The 20,307-nt window shown below is 33.1% G+C and overlaps 2 protein-coding genes across 2 annotated transcripts; both read left to right on the top strand.

The window, feature by feature from the left end:
- Positions 1 to 215: 215 nt before the first annotated feature.
- LOC137818904 (pectinesterase 2-like) lies at positions 216 to 4,420 on the top strand. The gene is made up of 2 exons (XM_068622557.1): positions 216 to 1,389; positions 3,641 to 4,420. The coding sequence occupies exons 1-2, from the start codon at positions 510 to 512 to the stop codon at positions 4,321 to 4,323; spliced, it is 1,563 nt and encodes a 520-aa protein (XP_068478658.1). The 5' UTR covers positions 216 to 509; the 3' UTR covers positions 4,324 to 4,420.
- Positions 4,421 to 4,545: 125 nt separating this feature from the next.
- On the top strand, positions 4,546 to 19,271 carry LOC137818903 (uncharacterized). The gene is made up of 9 exons (XM_068622556.1): positions 4,546 to 5,894; positions 11,828 to 11,904; positions 16,147 to 16,644; positions 16,732 to 16,973; positions 17,068 to 17,280; positions 17,360 to 17,452; positions 17,553 to 17,654; positions 18,630 to 18,989; positions 19,087 to 19,271. The coding sequence occupies exons 1-9, from the start codon at positions 5,827 to 5,829 to the stop codon at positions 19,159 to 19,161; spliced, it is 1,728 nt and encodes a 575-aa protein (XP_068478657.1). The 5' UTR covers positions 4,546 to 5,826; the 3' UTR covers positions 19,162 to 19,271.
- Positions 19,272 to 20,307: the final 1,036 nt, after the last annotated feature.

The raw sequence follows: 20,307 nt of genomic DNA, 5'->3' as shown, positions 1-20,307 counted from the left end.
GTAAGATTATTCACTTAGCATAAGATATAATATATATAGATTATTATACAAAAATAAAGATACTATATAACTATAACGCGTTTTATTGGATGATTATTGCCGCTATTGGGACAAGTCAGCACTTTCTTAAGGTCAAAGTTAGATACATATTATCCATTATTCATTTTCTTTCTCCAAATTTTTCCATAATATTGCTAAAGAAAAGTATAGAACCCAACTTAAATATGTTATATGAATTAATAAATTGCAAAAGTTGCTACACTAATGATCCAACAGACGTGCATGAAAATAGAGTTATACAAAAATGATTTAGAAAAGTAAGACATGGTGAGCAGTCCCTAGTTTACAGCTTTTCATCCATAATGGTCCTTCAAACCACCTTCTTTTCCTCTATATAAAGCCCTTTAGTTTAGGACATCAACCCCACACATATCCTCATCCCAAAAAACCCTCCCATTCTAAACCCCCTCAAAGAAAAACAAAGTGTTGCCATAGGGCTAGTGGTGACTATGGCATCATTATCATCTTCATTTTCCTCAGTAATAATAACCCTTCTACTTGTTCCCTTTCTATTTTCCTCCATTGCCTTCTCTTACTCATTCAAAGATATTCAATCATGGTGCAACCAAACCCCTTACCCTCAACCTTGTGAGTACTACTTGACCAGCCATACCTTCAACAAACCCATCAAAAGCAAATCCGATTTTCTCCAAGTTTCCCTTCAACTTGCCCTAGAGAGAGCAGAAAGGGGCCAACTAAACACCCATTCCATAGGGCCAAAGTGCCGCAACGTCCATGAAAAATCTGCATGGACCGATTGCATTGAACTCTACGACTACACCATTCAAAGACTCAACAAAACTCTTGACCCTTACACCAAATGCACCCAAACCGACACACAAACATGGCTCAGCACAGCCCTCACAAACCTGGAAACATGCAGAGCCGGGTTGTACGAACTTGGTGTCCAAGATTACATGCTACCCTTGATGTCCAATAATGTCACAAAGTTATTAAGCAACACCCTCTCTCTCAACAAGGATTCCAATTACCCCTTCAAACCACCAAGTAGCCAAGAGGGGTACCCTACATGGGTGAAGCCAGGTGATAGAAAGTTGTTGCAATCATCTTCTGCTGCTTCTCAAGCTAATGTTGTTGTGGCCAAAGATGGCTCTGGAAAGTACACAACAGTGAAAGCTGCTGTTGATGCTGCTCCATCGAGTAGCAGTGGAAGGTATGTGATATATGTGAAGAGTGGAGTATACAATGAACAAGTTGAGATCAAATCAAAGAATATAATGTTGGTCGGAGATGGAATTGGAAAAACGATAATCACAGGTAGCAAAAGTGTTGGAGGTGGCTCCACAACCTTCCGTTCAGCCACTGTTGGTAAGTATCTCTCTCACTTTAACTTCATTTCTTTTATCACCAAATTAATGATGCTTTATTATAATTTATTAGAGATAAGATATATTTAATACATGGCATATATTACTGGTTCATTAATCAAGATCATAACACTTTCTATTTAATTTAGAAGCGTAAATTTATTAATTAACAAAAAACTTCAGGTACATAAAAAGACTTTACTTTACTTAAATATTCTCTTACTTTTTAACGCAAGAACAAGTCAGACTGACTAATTTACAACGATAAATGAATGTGTGTAAATACTTTTATTTTCTGATTTACAATCAATTTTATTTTTATACACTGTATATATTTTTACACCGATGTATTTTCTTAAAAAAAAAAATTTAAACACAATTTTTAAAGTAATTATTATGCATAATAACAATATTAGATTACATAACACTAATATAAAAGTTGTCAATACATAATTGAGTTTAATAAAGTTACTTTTTTTTCTCTAAATTCATTAAGGATTGCCTTGATGGAGAACCTAATACTTCATAGAAATAATATTTGGTTAACACATCAACTTTACTTTATACATCTTTATTTGTTAGGGAAAAGAAAGATAAACTACGTTTTAATACCTATGAATGAAAAAAATCATGATTCAGATCACATTTGTCAGTAAAGGAAATAACAGCCATATTTTAATATAGCTGTACGTTGAACTCATAATTAATTATAAATATAGCTGTGTCCTTGCCAACAATAGATTTTTTTTCGATACAGACAAAAGAAAATTTATAAATAATAATTATTATTATTATTGTAACAGTATATCTATTAAGATTTCATTATATATAAATATATATATATATATATATATATATATTTAGAGAAAGAGAGAGAGAAGTTTCATATTATCTTGATTAGCATTTGAGTAGTTGGTGGAGCTCCACCATGAGACATTTATGATATATTTGCTTCTATTTTTTTTTTTCGTGGTAAAATATTCTATAATTTTACAATATCTGATGCTATATTCAATTATTTTGTCAAAATTTTATCTTTCTAAAAATATAATTAAATGTTGTCCATTCGGTAAAAAGAAATGTATCACAGAAATGGGAACTAATGATAATTATTTTAACCTGTTGCAAGTTAAAGAGACATCATTTGCCGATAAATAAAAAAAAGTGAAAGAGACATTTATGTTCTGTTTTCCCATTGGAATCGAGAAAATATAAGGTTCTTTAACCTCATGTTTGTTTGGTAGAGTTGAAATGGTGGCTTGAAAAATATAAGGGGCACACATAAAACTAGTCCTAGAAGTAATTTGGGGTTAACAAGAAGCTTAAATTATTGAGTTTTTGTAATTGAAGTTTGACTTTCAGTGGTGAAAAGAATAGAAAGAGACATGAGGCATGCTGCTTCTAGATTATTATATTTTCTTTTTCATGGACCGTTCTAAAAAGCTGCATTCATCATCTTTGATTACTAAACCAAAGCATGGTACCCACTTTCATATATTCTATAACTTCAAGATTCAGAACCTAGATTAAGTAGAATATCAAATCTTTATTAATTCATATTAAATTGAACAATTCAAAAGTAGATAAAAGTAGTTGGTACGGCATTCAATTGGGTTGAATATATGCATACTACAATAAAATCATTATTAGAAACTAATTTTAGAAAAACTAATAATTAGTTGCTATAGTTTAGATACCATTTGGAGATTAAAAAAATTTTGATTTTTAAACTAGTTTTTGTTATTGTTAAATGATTTTTAGATTGGTATCTAATTAGTTATAACGTTTTTCTACCAAATTTAGAATCTAAATAATTGGTAGTTAAAACCTTGGTAGCTAATTAGATACCAATTTAGAAACTATTTAACAATAGTAGAAACTAATGTAAAAATAAATAAAAAATTTAGTCTCCAAAATAGTTTCTAATTTGGTCACTATAAAATTATTATTTTTTATCTAAAATTAGTTTCTATTTAATGATTTTCTGGTAGTGATATATATATTTTTTGGAATAAATTAAATATTAAGGGTATTGGTTAAAAAAATTAATTAAAGAGAATAAATTTTAATATGTTTTACATTATTTTTAAATAAAATAATTATAATTTTTTAGTCAGTAATATCTTTAATTAGAATATTTGTTAACAAGAATTTTATTATAATTAATAATTATAGTAAAATTTATATATATGTAATTATTGTAATTATTATGAATAGAAATTATTGTAATTTAATTGAACTCGTTTTTTCAGCTGCTGTGGGTGATGGATTTATTGCTCAAGACATCACATTCAGAAACACTGCAGGAGCAGCAAATCACCAAGCAGTGGCATTCCGTTCTGGGTCAGATCTCTCAGTGTTCTACAGATGCAGTTTTGAGGGTTATCAAGACACATTGTATGTGCATTCAGAGAGGCAATTCTACAGAGAATGTGATGTCTATGGCACAGTGGACTTCATCTTTGGCAATGCTGCTGTGGTATTGCAGAACTGCAACATCTATGCAAGAACCCCTCCTCAGAGAACCATCACAGTCACTGCTCAGGGTAGAACTGACCCTAACCAAAACACTGGAATCATCATCCACAACTCCAAGGTCACTGGTGCCTCAGGCTTCAACCCTAGTTCTGTGAAATCATACCTTGGGAGGCCCTGGCAGAAGTACTCAAGAACAGTGTTCATGAAGACCAACCTTGACAGTTTGATCAACCCTGCTGGTTGGATGGAATGGGATGGTAACTTTGCTTTGGACACTTTGTATTATGCAGAATATGCAAACACTGGTCCTGGCTCCAACACTGCCAATAGGGTCACTTGGAAGGGTTACCATGCTCTCACTGCTGCATCACAGGCCACACCTTTCACCGTTGCAAACTTCATTGCTGGCAACTCCTGGATACCCAGCACTTCTGTTCCTTTCACCTCTGGACTTTAAATTAATATTTATTACAAATTGTTTACATGGTTTAAAGAATTTATTGCTCATGAAAGTGAACTTCTCAAATAATGAAAGCTGAAAAAGTTTCACCTCAGACATTTTTCTATTTCTCTCTGTATTAAATCCATTTAAGCTGCAAGATTCTTACATATTTTCTGTCTGTTTTTTTTTTTAATTCATGTATTTATTTTTGATAAAAAAAATAGTTTCTTTTTTTTAATTCATTTATTTATTGTTGATAAAAAAACTTAGTTTAAAAACAATTAGGAAAAAATTCTTTTAAATTTACATCCTTATTATAATAATAATAATAATAATATATTGAATTAAGTTCTTTAATTAAAATATAAATTAAATCATGTGAAAATATGAAAGTAGTAAGATTTGTTGTAGAGTGGGAGTGAAAAATATGTGGGTTGTCAACAAATCAGTTACCAAACAATTAATAGACAGAAAAACTTTCTTGTAATGTATTTGCATAATTAAGACACAAATTTTTATATATTTTTCATTAACCTGAAATAACTTGGATTAAATATCTACATATTTGCAGTTGAAATTATTTTTCGTTAATAAGTATTATTTTTTGTTAAACATTAGTATAATTAGTTTTGATAAAAGCAATTTTTTAAAAGTGAAAGATGAGCAGTGTAGAAGATAAGGTATCAGAACAACTATTATTTAAAAAACCAAATTTTTAAAAGTGTGATTAATTGCAAATTTTGTTACAGCATGCATATAGTTTTATAATAATGTTTTAATTGTTAAATTTTTAACCATTAATTATAAATATAATTTATCTTTTAGAATGTACGTGTTTATTTTAGAGGATTCTAATCTTTAAAACAATATTCACTATAAATTTTATAGTATAAATAGTTTGTCGTAAAGTTAGTAGATAGGAACTAAATTTAGCGTTCTTAAACTTGGTCAATCTTTAAATATGAATAAGTTATTATTACATTTTAAAAAATTCATAGAATTTGTCTATTTTTCTTGACTTGAAGAATTTGGATAACGTCGAATCTAATGGCTTGGGAATTTAGTGAATGTTTAGTTTTAAATTAAGAAACTATACTTATCCTAAAAAAGTAATAAAAATTTTGTAGTAGAAATTAAATATCATTAAAGTCAGACCAGGGAAATTGAATTTTTAATGGATAATCAACCTACAGATGTGTACTACTTTAATTTGTTGTAATTTAAGTATTTCAAAACACCAACTTCCACATTGTTTAATTTATAGTCTTTCAGAAAGGTTTATATATTAGATTATTCATGTACTTCTTTAAATTGAGTATAATAAGAGTTGTGACCCTTGTAGGCATTCAATTATAAGCTTTATTTAGATTTTTTTGTTTTCATGTTTAAGTTGAATTTGCTATGGATAATGTAACAAAGGTTTTAGATTTTTTTTTTACTTATTAATTTATTTGTCTTTGATTATTATAAATCATTTAAATCTCATTTAGTTTCTTTGATTTTTCAGAATTGGATGTTATGGGATGGAATCATTGCTATTCACATCTCACAATTGGATGTGTAACCTTGTGGGAACATATGATCGGGTAAGTTAAGTTTTTTTTTTCCTTTAAATATATGTGGTTACTCTTCTTTAAAAACACATCTTTCATTCACTTCTATTTTCTTCTCTTATAGGTTTTACTCTGTTGCTAACTAATTTTTATTTTGACATACTATTCAACAAGTTTTTTTTTTTATATTCTAGACAACTTATATAACATATAGCAAATAAGTCATTTAAGAATTTATCCATTTTTTATCAACAAGAAAAAAATTATATTAAATATGGAATGTATAAATATGCACAAGTAAGAGACCAGAGGGCAAAGTAAAAAATTTGTACTACAAATTTATAATTCCTAATCTCTGAATCCCTTCAAAACATTCATAATGTTTTACGCTCACTTAATCTACCATGTAACAGTAGCATTAGTTCCCTCAATTAGTAACTTCATTGCTAGAAGATCCATTGATTTCATGCACTTCATTGGTCTCATCACAATTAGAATTAATTAAAGTGGATGTCCCAAGTAATATCTTATCTGTTAACTCCATTCAAAAGGTGCACGAGTACTCTTTTTATAGTTATTTGTTAAGTTTGCTTTTGCATACTATTAATAAGTGAACTTTAAGTTTAAGTCAAACTCATAAAATTGACTTTTAAAGTAAAGTTTTCACCCACTTATATACTATGAAATGTCCTTATCTTTAGTCGATGTGGGATCTCCAACACACCCCCTCACACCGAGACTGCCAACTCGTGCGTGAGACTATATATTATGGGTGGTCCGATAGTAGCCTGATAGCAGGTGACCTAATAAGTCCAACAAACTCTTCCTAGGATAGACTCGAAAGGACTCTGATACCATATTGAGAAGTGAATTTTAAGCCTAACTCAAACTCATAAAACTGGTTTATAATGTGAGGTTTGCACCCACTTATATACTATGAAATGTCTTTATCTCTAATCGATGTGGAATCTCCAACACATACTTTTGGTTTTCTCATACTAACTTTGTTTCCAGATCTTCCTTTAGCCATCTGGTATTTTCTTTTACTAAGAGTTGCCACTAACAATGTACTATAGCATATAAATCATTGTCCATACAAAACATTTAGTTTATTATGTGAATATGGGTGTTCTATGTAGCTAATTGTTGCAAGTGTAAGTGTGATAATTCTTTTGCAATACTAGTTAGCATGGTAGTCAAAATTGAGATCTTACTCAAGTTCAAGAAAGGAATTGGGAGATTGTAATATGGATCATAAGATCCTACAAATTTTATGAAATTTATACATTCACACAGAAAATCAATACATCTTACTCAAAATTCAAAATTGAATTTCATAATATATAAAATAATACATCATTAGTTGTAATTTCTAGTTACATAGGAGTAACTCCTTCATAGTTATAAAACAGTAGTAAAATAATAATCTATCCGAAACCATAAGTTAAATTCATAATCTGCAAAGAGACCTTCAACTCCATCATTTACATTTCCTTTATCCATACATGCCTAAATCATGATGATGTAAAGTTTCATCCTCCTCAACTTTGACTCGAACCAAATTTTTCATCAAAATCCAATTGTTCATTTTGCTAATGCTCGTCTTTTGTAATCCCCTCTTCGTTGGATGAATAATCGTCTTATTAATTTGAGTTGGTTTTCTTGTTTGCTTCTTAGCTAATTTTGAATTAGCCATAACAAAAACAACATAATTCATTGTGCTTTGTTTAAGCCTATTTATTCTCTTTGTGTGAACTTAAACAAATGCGAAGACAAATATGATAAGAAAGTAGTGGACTAGTAATTTTTTTTATAAAGATATATTTTAACATTAACTTATCATCTCAAAGGAACATGAGTTACGCTCACATTCAGAGGAGCTACATGTCAAGCTTAATACATGAAAGTTTAGGGAACTCATCAACATAAGACTCCCACTAATTTGCTGGAGTCATTAAAATAATTGACCTAGTAGTCAATGGACAACCAAAAATATTTAGCTAATTTTTTTAACATCAATGAAAGTTTGTTCATCCTCATCCCCAACAATCCTAATTATTATATTTCATTAAACATTGTTTCACTCTCAAATCTTTTTAAATTTGAGTCGATAATGCAAGGGTTAAGAAAATATCTTGTAGCATGCAAAGACCTATAGAGTTAGTTTTCCACCTTTCCTCAATGATTTTCCACAAAGACAAATGACTAACCAAAATATATTAATAGACAAATATATAGATAGTTAGATTGAATAACTTTTTTTTATAGAAATGAAAGCCTTTTGTATCTTCTCTTTAGGGTTGTCTATTGTTTCATAAGGAACCCCGTGACTGGCTTTTGACCAAATTAACCAATTAAAGCACTTCAATTAGAGGTAATGCACCCATATTCTTAAAAAAAAATCCTTACCTAAAACCATATTTGTAATTATTTTACCATTATTTGTTTTAACAAACCTGCTAGACTTCCATTCAATACTAGTAAGCATTTCAATTAAAGCTTCCTTATTCACATGAAGGCACCCTAATGTTAAGTAAGATGTAGCAAAGTGTGTAATACTCGACCTCACCAAATCTAATCCTTTCGTGAAATATTGTAGTAGAGAAATTAGAGAAGTTCTTGAATAGTGATGAGCATATATTTATTCACACTCACTAGCCTTATTCATAGATTATTGGACTATAATAATAAATAAATCCATTGTTTTAATTAATATTCTTATAATTGGGTTTATTTGGGCCTTAACTATTATTATTGTTAATTTTGTATTTTTAGAGTAAATTATCCAGAGGAAGCATCTACCTTTGTGAATGGGCCAAATATGCAAAAGTCCAAGTTGCTTCTTGAACCAAAACAGGAAACAAATTCTGAGGAGAAGAAAGAGAAAATAAAATCTACAATATCTCAGAAACAGAATTGGAAGCAAATCTTCTGCAAAATACAAGAATTATGGAAAGATAGAAACTTGGAAACGGTTAACAAAATATAAACTACAATATTCTCTCAAGATCCTTGGAGGTGAAAAGCCTATAAAAGGACACAAGCATCAAGGAGAAAGGAGAGCTTCATACACTACAAAAAAACTTGTATAATGCGGCGGTTTTAATATGGCGGTTATTAATAACCGCCACAATCTGCCGTATAATACGACATTTTAGTAACCGCCACAATGATCCTTTAGAATATGGCATTTTTAACCGCCATAATTATCCTCCAAAATAAAATTCCCGCTTTTGCTTTCCCTCCTATACCATTCCTCTTTATTTTCATTTAAAAAAAAATTAAAAATTTGTTAAAAATTAATTTTGTTTTTGACCAGCCTTTGACCAGCCTTGTCTCCCACTCTTTGGACCAACCTTGTCTCCCACTTTGGAAACCAACTTCTTCTCCCTCGTGTCTTCAAGAAACCAGCAGCATTTTGTCTTCCTCTTCTTTGGAAACCAACATTGTCTCCCACTTTGGAAACCGTCTTGTAGTGTCTTCATGAAACCTTCACCTTCTGTTCTCCTTCTCCGCTAACGCAACCTTCACGACCCACGAAACCCTCAGGCGAGCTTCACGAAACCCTCTGTCCGCCATTACCGCTCCGCTCAAGGTTGTTCCTCTGACCTTCAAGAAACCCTGAGTCCGCCATTGTCGCCTTCGCGCCAGGTTTTTCAGGTCTGTGCTCACGAAACCCTAAACCTCTGTCTTGGGAGTGTATTTTTTGAAATTGTTATAGGTTAAAATCGTTAGCAGATTTGGGATTCGTTGGTGGAAGGAATGCTCATTATCTCTCAATGAGATCTTTTTCTTCTTTAGAAACCAATAACTTCGTTGGTTTGGATTTTGTGGTTCTGTTCAGCACAAGGATCTCTTAATTCACTTTGAGAGTTTCCATATCACTCATTTGAGAGTTAAACAGAGCAGGTGCTGGCTGAAGGTGCTGCTCCAAGGGTGATCGGGTTTGCTAGGTGGCTTCCAGGTAACTCTGATGCCAGACTTGGAGGTAGAAGCCGATTGGAGGTGTAAAAGGGAGGTTTGAAGTTGGTTGATGTTAGACAAAGAATGTTGGTGAGGTTTGTGCAGGTCAAGGTAGAGTGGCGGTAGCAGCATTTGGTTGATGTTAGACAAAGAATGCTGGTGTGGTTTGTGCAGGTCAAGGTAGAGTGGCGGTAGCAGCATTTGCAAGAAGCTTTAATTATGAGGTTTTGTGTGTGGAGCAGAGCAAGTGGTATGCACGATCACCTTGGGAGCTACATGGAGAAAGGATCTTGAATTTGGTTGCAGAAATTCTGTTTTAATCATTCAATTTGTTGGTGTGTATACGTTGGAATGTAGAAGTACACAAATCAAATTGTGGTCTGCTGCTGGAATGTAGAATATAGAAGAATGGAAACAGAATGGAAGTATGGTTGAAAGAATGGTAGCAAGGGTGTAGAGCGTTTGTGTTGGGTATGCAAATGAAATAAGGAATGGAACATTGTTAATGAACCCTGCAGGTGGCCATGTAAGGTATATTGGATGTCAACAACCGTTGCTGGTTCATGCAGGGTCATGGAAGATGAAGAATGTGAAGTCACTACATATCAGTAAACTAGAGTGTGGAAGGGAGGTTCAACTTTGGATTCAAATTCTTAGACGTTGCCACCATCATTTTTATTATACTTGGTTTTACTGCACAAGTAACATAATGAGTGCTGAATTGTGGTATTGAGGGGACCTTAAACAATAGTTTCTTTAGACCATATGTGTAGGTTATTGGGTTGGTAATGATCGGGGTAAAAGGAAGAGGCCCGTAATATTCCTGTGGAAGAATCAATCAGTTTTATGCTTTGATAAAAGTATATGCCCATCAAATGCTCCATCAAATAAAATTATGAATAAACTAGATGTAAACAACTTGGAAGCAATGACTTTTTTTCTGTGCATGTGATAAGTTGCTTCACGAGAATTTGCTTAAACAGTGACAGTGATCCATTGTTTTTTTTGTGTTGGGTTTGGTCCCAAAGCAGTATAGGAACATGAAGGGAACATGAATGTGAGTTATGGATTATTGATTGGATCCTTTAAGATAGAATTTGGGTGAAGAAAAGCTAAGAAAGTGGGAAAATACCAAGGTTGCTGCTAAAATTATGCAGAAAAAACCTGCACACAACGTTTTTGACAGCAGGCACAGGGTGATTGTGTGCTAGCACTTTTATTTCCCTGATCAAGGCTTTTCCTGTAAAAACCAGCATGCTCAAAAGATTATGACCACAAAAAAGAGAATAAACTTCCCATAAGTGTAGCTAGATATAACCACTAGTGATACTACTCCTGCCACCAACCCTTACCAAACTTACTCAACATTTCCACATAAGGATTAATCATCCACCAAGGGGAGAAATCTGCCAACAGAGAAGTCCAATGCTTAAAAAAGCAGCTGAAAACAAAAAACCACCCCATTAAGTACTAGTTATTACACTTGCTTCCTATTGTTTGAGCCTGAGCCGTAAGACAACACCTCCCATTTATCCAATGCCCCTCATAACCATCTGCACACCTCCAGGCCCTCCCACAACAGAAACCATTATAGCATTTGCTGTCTGCCATGCATAAGACCGGAAAAAAACTTACCAGGGCCCAGAGAAAAAACCCCTACCTGCAGATCCTCTTTGCCATTCACTACTTAAAAACCACACCCTTTGCTACCTGTTGTAGCTTTAAGGAAGCAAAGAAACATCATCAAAAAAACTACTACCGTACCACCAAGAAAGCGAAACCTCAACCCCAGCTGTTTCAAATTATTCATAGCAGAAATTGTAGAGGCAGAATAGAAATTATTCATAGTATTTTATTTGGATCAATTGACACCATTGAACTCTATAAAATGAATTATCTCAACTTGTTCTTGTATGTCTGCATTGTTTAAAAATTATATCTTAAAGGTTATTTTTATGTATTTTCCAATGTGTAACGTGTTATTTTTTTTTGTTTTCTTGCAGGTCTATTTTATTTCTTACACCATACTGTTCCTGGATAATATTGCAAATTCAGGTTCAACCCCAGGAATTTATTACAGGTTTAGCCATTTATTTTTATTCTACTTAAGCATGAGTCGGTTTTTATATGAATGGTTAACTACAAAAAGCAAGGGTTCATGTCTTACTTCAACTTTTATTATATATTAGCCTTTACAGACTTAGTTTCATTAATTTGAAGATGACCTGCACGTACTTAAATTTTGATTGCATTGTGTTAGCTTATAGAATGATAATGGTTATTTATAATGGTTATTTGATAATGATTATTTATAGAATGATTAAGAAATTCATAGAGACAACAATTGATCCAAACCAACTTGCAAATTGGTTTGGATCTAACTTTATATTCAACCATCCAGATCTGTTTTGAAGCGTATAGATTGGTTGTATAATTAAAATTTTGTTTGTGTGACCCATAAAATTTACCAAAAGCTAGTTTGGTAAGTGTAGGTTCTGATTAACTATTTTATGTAGTTAACACATTTATGTAAGTAATTTTTTGTTATGGTGTTTTGTTTTGTAGTCATGCCAATTGATAAAAGTTGGATTTCTAAACCACGAAACACCATTGAATATGCAAATGGTTTGAATGAATTTTTGGAATTTGCATTTGGACATGCTAATGGTCTTGTCATAAAGTGTCCGTGTTCAAAGTGTGGTTTCAATAAGTGGCAAACAAGGGATGTAGTTCAAGAACACTTAACATGTAGCACTTTTCCTCAAAACTACCAAACTTGGTATATGCACGGTGAAGGACTAAGTGGAAATGAGTCTGTGGTTGTTCCAAGTGCGCATGTCATTGAAGATGTCATAGAATCTCATAATCCAATGGAAGACATGTTGAACGATGCATTTGGGTTTGTGGGGCACCACGATGATCACATTGATGAGGGTACTCAAGATGATGGTGTACAAGATGATATGTTGCATGGTGAAGGAAATACAAACTTTGATGCGTTGTTGAAGGACAATAATGAACCACTATATGAAGGTTGTACCAAGTATTCAAAGTTATCATTCATGTTGAAGTTGTATCATATAAAATGCATGTGTAGAATGAGTGATAAAGCAATGACCATGATTCTAAACTTGCTAAAGGACGCATTTGAACATGCTAAGTTTCCTAACTCATTTTATGAGGCCAAGAATGTGATTAACAAACTTGGTCTTAATTATGTCAAAATACCAGCTTGTCCAAAAGATTGCATGCTATATTGGGGTGAAGAGAATGAAAGCTTAGAAGAATGTAAACGGTGCAAAATGTCTAAGTGGAAAGATAAAGATAAGAAACAATATGCAAAGATCTTGCGTTACTTTCCATTGAAGTCAAGATTGCAACGATTGTTTATGAGTTCTAAGACAACTGAATCTATGACATGGCATGCATCAGAGGATAACCAGGATGGGTTGATGAGGCATCCTAGAGATTCCGAGGCTTGGAAAGCATTTGATGTATTACATCCAGAATTTGCAAATGATCCTCGAAATGTACGACTGGGCTTAGCTAGTGATGGCTTCAACCCTTTCGGAACCATGAGTACAAGCTATAGTATATGGCCAGTAGTCCTCATCCCATACAATCGTCCTCCTTGGGAGTGTATGAAGCAAACCTCTTTTATCCTATCCATGATAATTCCTGGAAAACAAATGACAGGAAACGACATTGATGTATACTTACAACCACTCATAAAAGAATTAAAGGAGCTCTGGTTCGATGGAGTGCAAACTTTTGATTATTCGAAAAAAGAAATGTTTACATTGCGAGCGGCTTTGTTGTGGACAATTAGTGACTTCCCTGGCCTAGGCAATTTATCTGGATGGAACACGCACACTGGTCTTGCTTGCCCAACTTGTAACTTTGACACTGAGTCTTCTTTGTTGTATAGGGGCAAATACAGCTTTATGGGACACCGTCGATTTTTACATAAAGAACATAGATTCAGATTGATTCGTTCTCTTTTTGACGGAAGAACTGAACTAAGGGAAGCACCAGAACATTTGTCAGGGTCAGACATATTTAAACAAGTTGAGGGTATCAATGTTACATTTGGAAAACCATTAGAACCTACGGATACAAGTAAAAGGGGTCGGGGAAAGAATGTTCTTGAAGTTGTTGGAGCAGAACAATGGAAAAAGAGAAGTATATTTTTTGATCTTCCTTATTGGGAGACAAACTTGTTACACCATTGTCTAGATGTCATGCATATTGAAAAAAATGTTTGTGACAATGTTTTGTATACATTACTCAATGACCCTAAGAAATCAAAAGATAATTTAAAAGCCCGAAAGGTACTTAAAGAAATGGGTATAAGGAATGAACTTTGGTCAGATGAAAGAGGAAGATTTCGGCCAAGTGTGTTTTCATTGTCAAAACCAAAGAAAAAAACGTTTTTACAAACACTGAAAGATGTGAAAATGCCAGATGGATACTCGAGTAATATTTCAAGGTGTATTGATTTGAAAGCTGGAAAGATTTTTGGCCTTAAGAGTCATGATTGTCATATTCTTATGGAACATTTACTACCCATTGCCATACGTAATGTTTTACCAAACAATGTGACTGCAGTGATAGTAGAACTATGTTCATTTTTTCGACAATTATGTGGCAAAAGTTTAAGCCAAACCGAACTTGATAAACTTCAGTCCCGCATCATTGAAACTCTTTGCCACATGGAAATGTTGTTCCCTCCTACCTTTTTTACAGTTATGGTGCACTTAACTTGTCACTTAGTTGGTGAGGCCAAACTTGGAGGCCCGGTTCATTATCGTTGGATGTATCCCATAGAAAGGTAAATGTTTTTGGCACACATAGATTTTGAAGTTTTTTTAAGCTTCATATTTGATTATCCTAATTGAAAAATTATTTTATAGGTATTTGGGACATTTAAAATCATATGTTCGAAACAAGGCACAACCTGAAGGTTCCATTGCCGAAGGATACCTAGCTGAAGAGGTTCTGACCTTTACCTCTGAATATATGGAAGGGGTTGAGACAAGAAGTAACAGGCCTTCACGTGTGGATGATTCTTGTAATACAAATATGCCACAATTGAGTACCATTTTCCCACCAATTGGTAGAGTAGTAAGTGCCTCTTCAACTTTTGAGTTGTCAACCATGCAAAGAACTCAAGCACATCGATATGTGTTATTTAATTGCCCTGAAGTTACCCCTTTCATTCAGTGAGTGTTAACACAACTATAAATTTAATTATATTCAAAATGTGTTCTTAATGGAATCATTAGTAACACATTGGTTATGATTATTTTCTTAGGGAATTTAAAAGTCATTTGCGAAGGAGGTTTAGAGGGAGAAGAATTTCAAATATAGAGATAGAAAGGATTGTTAATAAGGATTTCATGAATTGGTTTCCTCAAAGGGTACGTAGAAACTGTTTTTATAATTGTTTTATTAAAGTTTGTAACATATGTTCACACATTCAATCCTTATTTTTGTAGATTAATAACCCAGACATTTCAAGTACAGTGTCAAATGATCTTAAGTATCTATCTCAAGGTCCGACTCCACATGCTAGAAGATTTTCTGCCTTCAATGTAAATGGATTCAAGTTTAGGACCGAAAGTCGAGAACATGGGTTAAAAACCCAAAACAGTGGAGTTTACTTAACTTCATCAACATCATGTGTTGCAAGTATGGCTGATCAAAACATTAGGGAAGCGGATTTGGCATACTATGGAAAATTAGAAGATATAATTGAGCTTAATTACTATGGTCGTTTTAAAGTGACATTGTTCAAATGTAAACGGGCTGACACCACAAGAGATAGGGGGCTTAGAAAGGATCCGTGGGGTTTTACTTCTATTAATTTTTCAAGATTAATTCACATGGGAGATCGTGAGGAGCATGATCCATATATTGAAGCTTCACAAGCTGAAATGGTATATTATGTTAATGATGAAGTTAACAAGGATTGGAAAATTGTCGTCCACTTGAAACCACGAGACTTGTATGATATGGGAGAAGGAGATAATGAAGTTTGTGAACTGGAACCATGTCCACAACAAGATTTAAACCATTTTTTCAGCGAGTCTGAACATTTGCCATTGTTTAGGGATGATGAAGATGATGAATTATTAAACGAGGACAACAATGATCACGAACTTCATGAAAATGACTCAATGTCAGAGTAATAATAAGCTTGGTCTGTTAATAAAACTGCACATGTATGGTTATTGTTAGTTGCACATCTATTTGATTATGTACTTTGATATGCATTGTTATATCTTGTTTTTGTATTTTATTCTTTCCTTTTTATGTGCAGATATGCCTAAGCCTAAGAGGATTAAGAACTTGCTTAAGGCAATTGGTGGACATAGTTCAGACACATCTGTGAGGAACTATGTTCAACTTAATGACACGCCTCAAACTACACGTCAACAAACAACTAAATCTGGTCAACCACATATTGGATCTCCATTACCACAAGCATATGGACATACACCACCACAAATCTCAAAATCTGCACAACCACGAGATTTACAACCTACTTTTGAATCAGCAGCGCTACCACAAACTGAGTCTACTCAACCACCAATCTCACAATCTGCACAACCTGAAGGCACATCTGAGTATGCACAACCACACACATCTGACTCTGCACTACCACATACATCTGAGTCTACACTGCCACATACATCCGAGTCTACACAACCACATACCCCTCAATCTGCACAACCGCATACATTAGAATCTGAAGCAGAAAGGGTGGCACCAAAAAAAGGCAGACATTCAAACCACTATTGGTTTGTTGATACTATAGGTAAACATATGTTAATTTTGTTGTTGTGTTTTTCTTTTTCATTTAATTACTTTCATTGCAGATACCTTAATGTATTATACTTTATAGATGAGCATGGAGTTACTCAGAAAACGAAGCTCAAGGTTAGGGATGCTCATAATTTGCCCATTGGAACACGTGTGGTTGTCAACTATGATGATAACTTTCAACCCATTGGAGAAGCATGTGGTTTGCTTGCTGGAGTTTGTGGACAGCTAGCAGCAAATCATATATTGTTGCCTATAAGTTTTGAAAGTTGGTCATCTGTGCCTGATACTTACAAGGATACTATATGGGAGAGTGCACTGAAGGTAATTGACCCTACATTCAATAAAACATTAAATATGTACATTCTTATTTCAGTTTTTGAATATATATGTGGACTAACAATTGTATTATTTGAAGAGTCGTTTTTGCTTCATGGTAAATGAAGATCTCGCTAAGAGAGATGTTATGTTCAAAATTGGCAAATTGTGGAGGGAGTATAGATGCAAGCTCTGGAATGAATTCTATGACCCAGTGTTAAGCAGAAATGACTTGATAAAGAATGTTCCAGATGGTCTTAACATGGAGCAGTGTGCTATATTTGTGGATTATCGTCTCAAGCCTTCCACAGTGGTACATACTTTTCATTTCATATATTTCTCACTCAACTTGATTTTAAATTTGCAAAAACTGATTTCATTTTATTGTGTAGAAACTGTGTAACAGGAATAGAGAGATAAGAAAGAAACAAACTATTCCTCACACTGGTGGAGCTATGGCATTGTCAAGAAGGAGGGATAATCTGGTATATTTACATATATGTAGCTTTGTGAATTTGGCATATATTTTGATTTATAATATATTATGTATTTTTGTAATTATATTATCCTTTTTGGAATGTATAGAAAATTGAGACTGGTAGGAACATTGGCCGAGCTGAGATGTGGAAGATCACACACAAGAGGAAGAATGGCACGTATGTTAATGATGAAGCTATGGAGATTGGGGTAACTTCTAATTATATAAGTTTTGAACCTCTCATTTTCTTCTTTATGTTGAACAGAGTAATTGTTTTCTGTATATACTATTTTTGAGACATACTATTTTGGATTTGGATACTGATTTGGATATTGTTTTAGACTATTTTGGACTATTTTAGATACTGTCTTAGACTGTTTTGGGTTATTTTGGACACTGTCTTGGACTGTTTTAGGAACATATTGTCTCTACCATGGGTATATATTGTTTTGGACTGTTTTGGATTGTTTTGGATTGTTTTGGGCTATTTTGGATATTGTCTTGGACTGTTTTGGGAACATATTATGTCTGCCATGAGTATATACTATTTTGGACTGTTTTGAGCTATTTTGGATACTGTCTTGAATTGTTTTCGATTGTTTTGGGAACACTTTGTCTCTACCATGAGTATATATTGTTTTGGACTGTTTTGAATTGTTTTAGGCTATTTTGGATACTGTCTTGAACTATTTTGGATTGTTTTGGGAACATATTGTCTCTATTATGGCTATATATTGTTTTGGACTATTTTGGACTGTTTTGAGCTATTTTGGATACTGTCTTGAATTGTTTTCGATTGTTTTGGGAACACTTTGTCTCTACCATGAGTATATATTGTCTTGAACTGTTTTGGATTGTTTTGGGAACATATTGTCTCTATCATGGATATATATTGTTTTGGACTATTTTGGATTGTTTTGGCCTATTTTGGATACTTCCTTGGACTGTTTTGGGAACATATTGTCTCTACCATGGGTATATATTGTTTTGGACTATTTTGGATTGTTTTGGGCTATTTTGGATATTGTCTTGGACTGTTTTAGACTGTTTTGAGAACATATTGTCTCTACCATGGGTATATATTGTTTTGGACTGTTTTGGATTGTTTTGGGCTATTTTGGATACTGTCTTGGACTGTTTTGGGAAGACGAACATTAAAGTTGGTTGCTTCCATTTTTATGTAGGATAAAATTGATGAGTTAATGCTGGAAAATCCAGAAACTGCATCACATATATCTCCAAATGATCCTGTTGGTGTCATTTTTGGAAAGGAGCATCCAGGGAGGGTCAGAGGACTTTCATATGGAGCTTGTCCTACCCTTGCTTTCAAGAAATCCACAACAAGGGTAAGCAATATGAATAATGGTTCCTCTAGTGGTGGGTCTTCAACAAATGTTGAAGAAAAGGTAGAAAAGATGGCAACAGAACTTGCAGTTGTAAGGAGCCAAATGCATACTATGCTAGCCTACATTGCTTCTAGACCAGACGTGCCGGAACATTTTGCTGCAATGGCAGCAAATTTGGTACAAGCATCTATTAATGAGGTATAAATTACTATACTTAAAATTTTATTATAATATTGTTTTCATTTATTTTTTAAAAATTGTCAATTAATTTTAAACATATTTTAACTTATTCCAGGCACCGGATGTTGCTAGTGGTGCTCCATCACCAAACCAGAATATAAGATCAAGTGGAGGGAGTAAGACAAACTAGGATTGAGAATTTACTTCTAATATGTTTAGAAAATGAAACAATTTACATTTTGACAATTTAATTTACTTGTTGTTTGGATTAGTTTGACATTATCAACTTTGTTATTTCAATGAATGAATGAACTCATCTTTTGATTATTATATTTCTCAATTTTAAATATATTATGAAATTAGTTTATGTTATAACTTAATTATATATATTATGAAACATAATATCAAATTAATTAATATTATAAAATCAAATTATAAAATAGAATTAAATAAATTATTATAAATATTAAAAATAAAATTAAAGTTTAATTATAATATCAAATTAAATAATATTATGAAATCAAATTATAAAATAGAATTAAATAAATTATTATAAATATTAAAAATAAAATTAAATATTTAATATTCGAATTATTACAGTTATAAAGTGGCGGTTAAAACTGCCACTATTTACGTTAGAATTGGTGTACCCAGTTTTAAAATTACGACATTTATAACTGACGTCAATTACACGCTTAAAACCGCCACTTTATACAATGCATAATATGGCGTCTGCTACAACGGTTCTTAATTGACCGCCACATTAAACTTTGTGGCGGCAAGAATTCTGGCGGTATGCGGTACCGCCACAGACGTATAATGCGGCGGTTAAAAATGCCAGTTTTTACGAAAATAACCGCCGCATTATACACGTTTTTTTGTAGTGATAGGGTTTTCTTAGTTTATTTTCTTCTTTGTAATTCTTTTGTTTTGCCTCCGCATGGAAGGCTAAACCATTTTGGTTGATTCCTCTGTAATTTCCCATTGAGCTCTGAGGTTTCGTTCAATAAAAGTTTCTATTTTTAATTCTCTATAGCAGTTGTTTTTATTGTCTAATCTCCTGGAAAACTAGTTTTTGTGAGAGGTTGTACTTGAACGCATGATTGAGAGTCTTCCTTATCTTAAACTTTGGTTTCTTAGTTAGTTCGCATCGTTCTAATTAATTTCTTGGGCGCATGATTCAAGAGAGAGGAGGTAAGCATTCCCATGGAGTATACGCATGGAACAAAGTGGGTATTGATTAAACTAGTAGACGCATGCTTTACTGGTGAGTTTCAGTTGAATTAGATCGGCGCATGTTCAATCTGGTTTAGCTCTGTTGGAGGATTGAGAAAAG

The sequence above is a fragment of the Phaseolus vulgaris genome, chromosome 10 (genome assembly GCF_000499845.2).
Source record: "Phaseolus vulgaris cultivar G19833 chromosome 10, P. vulgaris v2.0, whole genome shotgun sequence".
Lineage (NCBI taxonomy): Eukaryota > Viridiplantae > Streptophyta > Magnoliopsida > Fabales > Fabaceae > Phaseolus > Phaseolus vulgaris.
This window is presented reverse-complemented; position numbering and strand designations above follow the sequence as displayed.

Excerpts from the sequence above, each read along its gene's own strand:
- LOC137818903 (XM_068622556.1), top strand. The coding sequence starts at position 5,827 with ATGGGATGGAATCATTGCTATTCACATCTCACAATTGGATGTGTAACC. Across the intron at positions 17,655-18,629 it reads ATGAAGCTATGGAGATTGGG|GATAAAATTGATGAGTTAAT; the intron begins GTAACTTCTAAT and ends ATTTTTATGTAG. Across the intron at positions 18,990-19,086 it reads TACAAGCATCTATTAATGAG|GCACCGGATGTTGCTAGTGG; the intron begins GTATAAATTACT and ends AACTTATTCCAG.
- LOC137818904 (XM_068622557.1), top strand. The coding sequence starts at position 510 with ATGGCATCATTATCATCTTCATTTTCCTCAGTAATAATAACCCTTCTA. Across the intron at positions 1,390-3,640 it reads CTTCCGTTCAGCCACTGTTG|CTGCTGTGGGTGATGGATTT; the intron begins GTAAGTATCTCT and ends TCGTTTTTTCAG.